The 9,756-nt window shown below is 35.6% G+C and overlaps 2 protein-coding genes across 2 annotated transcripts; both read left to right on the top strand.

The window, feature by feature from the left end:
• The first annotated feature begins 1,373 nt into the window (after positions 1 to 1,373).
• Positions 1,374 to 2,302, top strand: LOC18047695 (21 kDa protein). The gene has a single exon (XM_006440322.2). It carries the CDS (start codon positions 1,486 to 1,488, stop codon positions 2,095 to 2,097), a length of 612 nt encoding a protein of 203 aa, XP_006440385.1. The 5' UTR covers positions 1,374 to 1,485; the 3' UTR covers positions 2,098 to 2,302.
• Positions 2,303 to 5,628: 3,326 nt separating this feature from the next.
• Positions 5,629 to 9,558, top strand: LOC18047694 (elongation factor G-2, chloroplastic). Its single transcript, XM_006440321.2, has 4 exons — positions 5,629 to 6,068; positions 6,653 to 8,067; positions 8,419 to 8,931; positions 9,081 to 9,558. Exons 1-4 carry the CDS (start codon positions 5,831 to 5,833, stop codon positions 9,246 to 9,248), a joined length of 2,334 nt encoding a protein of 777 aa, XP_006440384.1. The 5' UTR covers positions 5,629 to 5,830; the 3' UTR covers positions 9,249 to 9,558.
• The last annotated feature ends 198 nt before the right edge of the window (positions 9,559 to 9,756 follow it).

Genomic DNA, 9,756 nt, shown 5'->3' with positions numbered 1-9,756 from the left:
CTGTTCAAATGGTTTTAATGGGAATATTAAGCTAACTGTGAGGACCTGTATTGCGAAGTTTGAACATGTTACAAGTAATGCCTTGGCTGTTATCAACAGATATGCTGCCACTACCAACCATACCATGTCGCCTTAATTAAGTGAGACTTCAGCTTAATTAGTTTCGTAGCTAGCAATTCAATAGATATGCATGCAGTCGTTATGTAGTTAGCTCTTGTCTGCAAATTCTTTTGTCTGAATCATTTTGCTTCTGGGCTGATAATTCTTTCCTTAAGGAAATTGATTTTGAGTTGGATTTGCAATATTTGCATCAACCATGAAATGGATTTGTATCTAGTTTGGGTTGTTCTTAATTATTTGCCCTTAAGTTTGTGGGGATGTAGTGTGTGTGCATTTTCAGTTTTTATGTTTTTTTTTTCTGGGGGGTGGGGTCGACCACAACACTATATACAGAAGATCTATGTCACTGACAATTGGCCCGCTGGTAAATGTTGCCCTTCGGCCTTTTTATTTTTATTTTTATTTTTAAGTATTACATTCTAAAGTGCTTGGTAGTGTGACATTAATCATGCATTTGACGCCCCAAATATTTCATTTTTATTTAATAGCTATTAGTTTCAAAATCAGCATAACTAAGAAGTATTCGGAATTATTTATTCACAGAAATGAACTCAAAACACGTTCCTGAGACCCCGCATATCACAATCACAATGGAAGCCAAAGAGTGCTAGTCGTGGAAAACTCGAGGCCTACGTTAATAGCAGTCTTTGTTGAGCAAACTGCAGCCCTACCTCCCTTCATTTGAAGTAATAAGTCCGCAGAAATTATTAGACAGTTCACTATAGGTTCTTTTCTTAAGATGCCCTTTGATCCAATCCGGTATCCCACTTTGATGATATGTGCTTTGGCTATAGGCTTTTCTTTAACTTTATACTCCATAAAAACCACTTCCCGGACATGGAGTGGCTCTTTGGCTCCAATAATTTAGGTGTCTATGAAATGCAAAGGTAGCCATTCCAATAAAGTTTCCAAGGCTGAACTTTGTTAGAGAGTAGAGTCTTTATACTTGTCTTCCCTTATGAATTTAAACTTTTAAGTGGATTTTTTTACATGATATCAGGAGTCTGACTTTTAAATTTGATTACTCTTGCATGCAAACTCTTTTAATTATTTCTTTTGGACTCTTATCTTTCAGTCCATTTACGAGTTTGTGTCTTAATCCACATTTCATATAAAAAGACTATTAAATTTTTTATTAAATACTATTATTAAATTTTTATTTATCAGTTTAAACTTTTAGGTTAAACTGTTTCCTTATTTAAAGAAAGATAAAAAAAAAAGTTCATTACCCTTTCTTTCAAAAGATTATATTATTTTGTGACAACCACGGTACCACGAGCTTTTTCTATATAATTCGAAGATCTCTCCCTGCACTTAGTGTATTTATCACACTCTCCAGCTACAAAACACACACACAGAGCAAACATGAAAGGCTCACCCTTTTCCCACGCACTAACTCTTCTCATCTTCATTCAATTTGCTACTTACATGAACACTTACTGCTCAGCGGCTAGGCCGGTTCAGAGTGAAACAAACACCCAGTTCATCAAAACCTCATGCCGTGTCACAACTTACCCTGACTTGTGCATCACCACTCTTTCCGGATATGCAACCAAAATCCAGGCGAGCCCCAAATTATTAGCCAGCACAGCCCTCTCCGTGGCGCTTAAAACTGCGCTTGTTACTTCAACAACAATGAACAAACTGTCCAAAAGCCAGGGCTTAAATCCTAGAGAAGCTGCAGCCTTGTACGATTGCGTTGATCAGTTGAGGGACGCAGTTGATGAGCTCCAAAATTCAATCAGTGAAATGGGACGTAATGAGCGCAGTAATTTTGCCCTCCAAATGAATAATGTACAAACATGGGTGAGTGCTGCATTAACGAATGAGGATACTTGCATGGATGGCTTTTCTAGGAAATCCATGAATGGGAATGTTAAGGCTACTGTACGGAGACAGATTTCAAACGTTGCACATTTGACTAGCAATGGTTTAGCTCTGGTTAACAGTTATGCCTCAATTACCTCACCTAAGTGAGATTTTAGCTAGGCATTTAGCCATTGCTCGTTCTGGAGATGTATTATGCCATTTTAGTACTGCCTTTAGCTTGCAATTGGTAACTAATCCCTCTTTTGTTTGCGCCTGCTCATTAATTATTGAAATGGATGCATGTGGGGGCTTGGATGTATTAATGCATATATGTGATTCTGTATTGTCTACTAGTAAACTAAAGATGCAAATGAAGTGCTATGTTTTGTTTCATCGACAGTTTGTTCATGACGGTCTATAATGTGAAAATATTGAGTAAACTTGATGGTTATTAAACTAAATGGAAGAAATTTAGCCGTGACAAGATGTCGAGGGTAGCAAATGATCTCTGCGAAGCCTTTCCTTGGTGCAAAATTCAGTATCAAATGCTGGAACAATTGAATAGGCCGGTTTGTGACATTCTGCTATATATATGTCACAATGGGAGCTCAATTTCGTCTCATTATTTAGTATTAGACATGGGCTGCATTTGATTTCAGCCACTTGAATTGAGATTAATGCACCAAATATTTACTAAGAAATCCATTACATAATCAGCTTGATCACATCAATGCGAAGAACCCACGTGCAATTCCGTTCCCATTTTGGAAAGTGTAACTCTTATAATTCATATATCCCAGGACCCTACTTATCACAATGGAAGCCAGAAAAAGAGGTATTCTGCAACTCTTGCGGTAAGATAGTCACATGCCTTCCTATCTAATTCATCTAGTTCTGGGACGCTGGGCCCTTATTAGGCTTGTATAATTTCAATTCTGCAAAAGGGAAAGCCGGAAAGCTGTTTGCATTCCATTATTATTAGTGTGTTTCTGGCATTATGACGTGCTATATGGGTTGGAGTTGGCCTGCTACTCTTTTTTAGTAAGAGGCTTGTGGCCTGACCATTATAAAGTGCGCTCTCTTTTGGGCACATGTCGTAGTTATACTTCGAAGTGCTTCTGATTTTTTTTAGGCCCCCACTTTGAGGGCCAAGGCTCCAATAATTTCATGGCCATCTATAAGCTAGTGCTTCTGATTTTTTTTTTAATCACTAAAGTATGCTTCTTTTTTGCAAAATTACAATAGATTTTAATTAAATTTAACTGTCATTTAGAACAAATTTTGTACACATATTTTTTCATAATAAAAATATTGTTATTAGATAATTTATTTCTTCATCGTTTAAAATTTATTTTGATTTTATTAAAAAATTATTATATCATATGTTAGGAAAAAAAATATTTAGGGTCCATGATTTGTAAAGATATTTAATTAAATTAAATTCACATTTTCTCTTTTTATATAATGGGCGGGACTATTTGAACCCATTAACCTTCTTTCAACACCCATTTTTTAAAAATTAAAATAATTATCAAATTATAACTTCTTAATTTAGTTGATTAATTCTAAAAAAATATAAAATTACCCTTGGTTAACTACTTTCTCTCTCTGCTTTTATAATGGTTAAAACCTAAAATAGTTTTCCTCTTTTAATTTTTCTTTTTTTAATTATTTTTTACTAAATCAACTTTATCTTTCTCTTAGTTTTTGCTATAGCATTATCATTCTTTACCCATTATTATCACTTAGAGTTTGTGCTTACGAGATTTAATTTAAAAAAAATTGTAATAGATCCAAATGGTACAAGAACTTTTATTTTTAAATTTTGCATGATGGGTATTGATTCTTTCATTTTGTTTGGATTACAATAAGACTAAATTTGCTAAATTTTTGAATAATTTTGTTTGTTAAATACAATATTTACCTCATATATCATGATAAATTTTGATAAAAGGAAGAAGACGGAGAGAAAGAGAATAAAGTCATATAAGTAGTTGATCAAATTATATTCTCATAATAAAAATTTTAATTCAAAAAAAGGTATAGTAAAAAATTTAATGGGTTCAAATAGCTCCACACTTGTATAATTTATTATTTATGGTAATAGTAAAACTATGACTACAAAAGTGGGCAATATAAGGATGTAAAGGGGTGTAGAAAGCATTTCATCGGCGTAGACCCAAAATAACGCTTTATTTTGTAAAGGTATAGGAAGCCCGAAGTCTAAATATTGTTATATCAATGGATTTCGCAGGCCTTCGTTTTTTAGGAACCGAACCATTGATTTCAGAACTGTATCTGCAGTGGATGATACATTCTATTTTTTAGCAGTTTTAGGTAGAGATAGCAAAACCTAGCCTGCGTGTCTTCCTTTAGACGCTTGGGCGAGCTTAAAAAGCCTGGTACTGGACCGGGTTTTTAAGTCCAGACTTTTGAAATTTGGATTTTATATTTTATGATATAAAATTATATGTATTTTTTTTTATTTATCTTATAGTTTCATAATTTCTAAATTTATTTTAATAAAACTGGATATGAAAATATAAATTTTAAATGTTTAAAATTTTAAATATATATATTAGATGGATCAAATAAACATAATTACTTAAAATAATATATATCTCATAATATTTTTTTAATAAAATTTAAATTTCAATTTGAATTCGGATTTTTCAAGTGATGTCCGAGACCGGCGTGCCTCATCACCAGAAATTTCAGTTCGTGAATCGTGTGCATTTATCCACACGTGCATGAAATCCTAGCTTCATGATGGATAGGCTCACAAGCAGCGATATGTCTATTCAGTTTCATCTCCTGTACATGCCACTGTCCCACCTCTCTCAAGTAAAATATGAGGACATGAATTCTAGTTATGTGGCAGCTTTTCAGCCCTTATATCCCATTTTCCTCTTTGCATTTTGGCTGTCTTTCACATTATTAAGGACTTGGTTATGTTGCAATTATATATCGTGTTACAGTTACATCTAGTTATTAGAGCTATTAAAATTTAGAGAAATGATACAGCCACAAACTCTTGTACAAATTTATTTTGTACAAACTAACTTGGCATTAATTCATTGGTTGAATGAAAATATAAATTAATAAAAATAAATCATGTGGGTTAAGTGATATTTAATTCAACCAATCTTATCATGCCACATCAGTTTATACAAAATAAGTTTGTACAAGAGTTTGTGGCTGTATCATTACTCTAAAATTTATTGTTGTACCCTCATCTAAATGGATTCAATAACTAGTTACAACTGTGATACAGTACCACAATTACAACATAATCAGACCCCATTATAATGCCATAAACCCTCATTATCATTATCTTCAATTCATTCCTTAAAAACAATTTTCAATTCAAAATTTCGAACCTTATACTTGAGGAGGCTGCGTACTTGTACAAATATGTAATTTGCTGAAGATTATTATGATGAAGTACGAGAAAAGAAAATGTATTATTATTAGAAAGATGCAAAACGATTAGAAATTTTTTTTTTTGTTAATTGAATATTAATTTTTAAAGGATATACCTTTACTTTTCACTATGTTTTAAAAATTAAATTAAAAACAATAATAATCTTTTCAATACCAGAAAATAAATCAGAAATTAATTATCGAAAATATGAAAATAAAAAAATAAATGTTTCATATAAATGGCTCTTAATTTTCCAAGCGCACAGGCCACTTGAAGAAAACAACAAAAGATAGGCCTCGCTCAAGCGTTAGCCTTAAGGGGAGAAGAGAATAGAAGAGAAGAGAAGAGAACATAACCAAAACCAGAACTGAATTACAACCGCTTACTTTATCTTTTTTCCCTGGCGAGTGGCCAGTGAGACTCCGTCACTTAACAGTTCACAGTTGAGTCCACTGGTGTTAAAGTGAAAAACTAAACATGGCAGCAGAGAGAATGATAACGGCTTCATGTTCATCGGCAGTATGCAACTTCAATATGAATGGCTCTCAAAGGAGGCCTGTGCCTGTGCCTGTGACTGTCCCTCGCTCTCTGGGTCTCCTCCCTTCTCGAGCTTCCCATTTCTTGGGAAGCGTGCGTGTCTTCAGCCCCCGTTCTACTTCCAAGCTCTCTCCCAGAAGCAGAAGACAATTCTCTGTTTTTGCTGTGGCCGCTGAAGGTTCCTCTCTTTCCCTTAAGTCGGTGTTAATTATTGCTTCGTTAGATCAATTTCCTTTATTTGGATTAATTTCGGAATACCCTTTATTTAATTCTTCAAGTTTCAGCGCAAAATTTCTTTCTCTCTTTTTTTTTTGTACACTATCGTAATGGTATTGAAGACGCGTTTTTTAATTTATTTTGGAAAATTTGGCTGTAATATATTCATTGGTCTAAAAAATAATAATGTTACTCAGAGTTTAAACAATATAAAAACTGTAGTAAGTAGAAGGTGGTATTCAGAATTACGTTTTGTGATACTGGGAAATTATTGCAATGAATAGTTGTAACACAAGTAATATGCATTCATCTTACTTTGGAGTACTGGATTCTTTTGTTGATATTATATGGCCGTATCTATCATGGAAAAGCAAAGGCGTCATTATGGTATTGAAATTTTTGATCTTTATTCTTCTGCAACAGTGTTATTTTTGGATTCTTACTTTAATGTTTGCTTGTAAGAGGATGAGTTTTTATTTTGATGGTTGTTTTGGTTTCTGGGTTTAGGCTAACAGCAGAAGTGGATTTCATTTATCTTTTTTGCAGAGTCAAAACGTGTGATCCCCTTGAAAGATTATCGGAATATTGGTATAATGGCTCACATAGATGCAGGGAAGACTACTACAACTGAACGAGTCCTATTTTATACAGGAAGAAACTATAAAATTGGGGAGGTACATGAGGGAACAGCTACAATGGACTGGATGGAACAAGAGCAAGAGAGAGGGATTACCATTACTTCTGCTGCAACTACTACATATTGGAACAAACACCGGATTAACATCATTGATACTCCTGGCCATGTTGACTTCACACTTGAAGTGGAGCGTGCTCTCAGGGTTCTGGATGGTGCTATCTGCTTGTTTGACAGTGTTGCTGGTGTGGAACCTCAATCTGAAACTGTATGGAGGCAAGCTGACAAGTATGGAGTTCCCAGAATCTGCTTTGTCAACAAGATGGATCGTTTAGGAGCAAACTTTTTCCGCACAAGAGATATGATAGTTACAAACTTGGGAGCTAAACCACTTGTAGTTCAATTACCTGTTGGTGCAGAAGATAACTTTAAGGGAGTTGTTGATCTTGTGAAGATGAAAGCTATAATATGGTCAGGAGAGGAATTGGGTGCAAAGTTTGCTTACGAGGATATACCAGCTAATCTTCAGAAAATGGCTCAAGAATACCGGTCACAGATGATAGAAACCATTGTTGAATTGGATGATGAAGCTATGGAAAGCTATCTGGAAGGAAATGAGCCAGACGAAGAAACCATCAAAAAATTAATCCGGAAAGGAACCATTGCTGGCAGTTTTGTCCCTGTGTTATGTGGTTCAGCTTTCAAAAATAAGGGCGTTCAACCATTACTTGATGCTGTTGTTGACTATTTGCCTTCACCACTTGACTTGCCAGCAATGAAGGGAACTGATCCTGAAAATCCTGAAGCAACACTTGAGAGGGCAGCCAGTGATGATGAACCATTTGCTGGACTAGCTTTCAAGATTATGAGTGACCCGTTTGTTGGTTCCCTCACATTCGTGAGAGTGTATGCTGGGAAGCTTTCTGCAGGATCTTATGTGCTGAACGCAAACAAAGGAAAGAAGGAGAGAATTGGTAGACTTTTGGAAATGCATGCCAACAGTAGGGAGGATGTAAAGGTTGCCTTAGCAGGTGACATCATTGCTCTTGCAGGTCTTAAAGACACCATTACTGGTGAAACACTTTGTGATGCAGACCATCCAATTCTGCTTGAACGAATGGACTTCCCCGATCCTGTGATTAAGGTTGCAATTGAGCCCAAGACTAAAGCTGATATTGACAAAATGGCAAATGGCCTGATCAAACTTGCTCAAGAAGACCCTTCATTCCACTTCTCACGAGATGAAGAGATCAACCAGACAGTGATTGAGGGTATGGGAGAATTGCATCTTGAGATTATCGTCGATCGCCTAAAGAGGGAATTTAAGGTATATATTGGCCCCTCCATACATCTGAGTATCATGTTAATGTTAGGTATTTTTTTACTTCACTTTATTGGGTTTAAACCTTATTCATGGTACTTTTTTCTTGGAATATATGATTGATGTTAGTGTATAGGTATATACTTTTACATACAATACTTGTACGCATATCAGTTGTTGTGAATATCAGTATGCACAGTGATATAGTTTTATGTCTGTGAGCAGAAGAGAACTAAAAGATGCAATAAAATTGTTTGACTGATGCTATTCTTATTTCCTGCAAATTGCAAAGAAAAATATGTTCTGGATGCATAGACTTTTTCTTTGTCTTAACTGGTGATCCTTTGGTGCTAATAGGTAGAAGCTAATGTTGGTGCACCCCAAGTCAACTATCGTGAAAGCATTTCTAAAGTCTCTGAAGTGAAGTACGTACACAAGAAACAGTCAGGCGGACAAGGACAGTTTGCTGATATCACCGTGCGATTTGAGCCTATGGAGGCAGGAAGTGGATATGAGTTCAAGAGTGAGATCAAGGGAGGTGCAGTGCCAAAAGAATATATTCCTGGGGTGATGAAAGGACTAGAAGAATGCATGAGCAATGGTGTGCTTGCAGGCTTCCCTGTTGTTGACGTACGTGCTGCACTAGTTGATGGTTCCTACCATGATGTTGATTCTAGTGTCTTGGCATTTCAACTTGCGGCCAGGGGAGCTTTCAGGGAGGGCATGAGAAAGGCTGGCCCTAAAATGCTGGAACCTATAATGAAAGTCGAAGTTGTCACACCTGAAGAACACTTGGGAGATGTGATTGGTGATCTCAACTCGAGGAGAGGTCAGATCAACAGTTTTGGTGACAAACCTGGTGGTTTGAAGGTACATTGAATTTCTTTCTCAGCACTCTGTCCGGATATACATCCATCTGGTTAATTCCTAAGTGTCTTTGATTCTTGATCTTTCTTTCCTTAGTTTTTCCCGCTGCAGTCTAAATTTTCGATTCATGGGATATTTTGGTATTATTGCAGGTGGTTGATGCGCTGGTTCCACTGGCAGAAATGTTCCAATATGTTAGTGCACTCCGAGGGATGACAAAAGGCCGTGCATCATACATTATGCAGTTAGCTAAATTCGATGTTGTCCCTCAACACATCCAGAACCAACTTGCAGCGAAAGAACAAGAAGTTGCTGCTTGAATGAATTTTTCTGAGGAAACAGGAATCACTATATATTTTTTCATTTACTTGATATAAATCAAGGGAAGGTTTCTTTTTGTACTAATTTTATAGATGAGCTGAAAAAAACTTAGAAAGTTGTGGACGTCAATCTCATCATCGCCGAACAACATCTTGTATCATTGTGTTTGTGACGTAGGATTTGAGAAAGATTTGATCTTTTCCATAAGTTATACGGAGAAAGGGTGGTAATCTTAAACCAGAAGGTGTGACAAATCTACCTTATTAGCATACGGAGACTGCAATTTAATAATATGATTGATTTTCTTTTCGGACTACACTGTTAAGCATTTGATCGATAACATAAGTATTATTAAAACTATCATTAAATACACGCTTTATTAATTATTCACATGTGAATCAAAATCGTGCTTGCTATATTTTGTTTTTTATTGATATTTCAGTGTGAAACGTGGTTGATGGTTGTAAGGCCTTCTCTTGTTGCTGGGTTTGTAGCTGCCTGCTAGAT

This window comes from Citrus clementina, unplaced genomic scaffold (assembly GCF_000493195.1).
Source record: "Citrus clementina cultivar Clemenules unplaced genomic scaffold, Citrus_clementina_v1.0 scaffold_3, whole genome shotgun sequence".
Classification (NCBI taxonomy): Eukaryota; Viridiplantae; Streptophyta; class Magnoliopsida; order Sapindales; family Rutaceae; genus Citrus; species Citrus x clementina.
The sequence above is the reverse complement of the archived record's forward strand: the minus strand, read 5'-3'. Positions and strand labels throughout refer to the sequence as shown.

Coding starts and splice junctions, on each gene's coding strand:
- LOC18047695 (XM_006440322.2), top strand. CDS start 1,486: ATGAAAGGCTCACCCTTTTCCCACGCACTAACTCTTCTCATCTTCATT.
- LOC18047694 (XM_006440321.2), top strand. CDS start 5,831: ATGGCAGCAGAGAGAATGATAACGGCTTCATGTTCATCGGCAGTATGC. Junction 6,069..6,652: donor TTTTGCTGTGGCCGCTGAAG/GTTCCTCTCTTT, acceptor TCTTTTTTGCAG/AGTCAAAACGTGTGATCCCC. Junction 8,932..9,080: donor ACAAACCTGGTGGTTTGAAG/GTACATTGAATT, acceptor GTATTATTGCAG/GTGGTTGATGCGCTGGTTCC.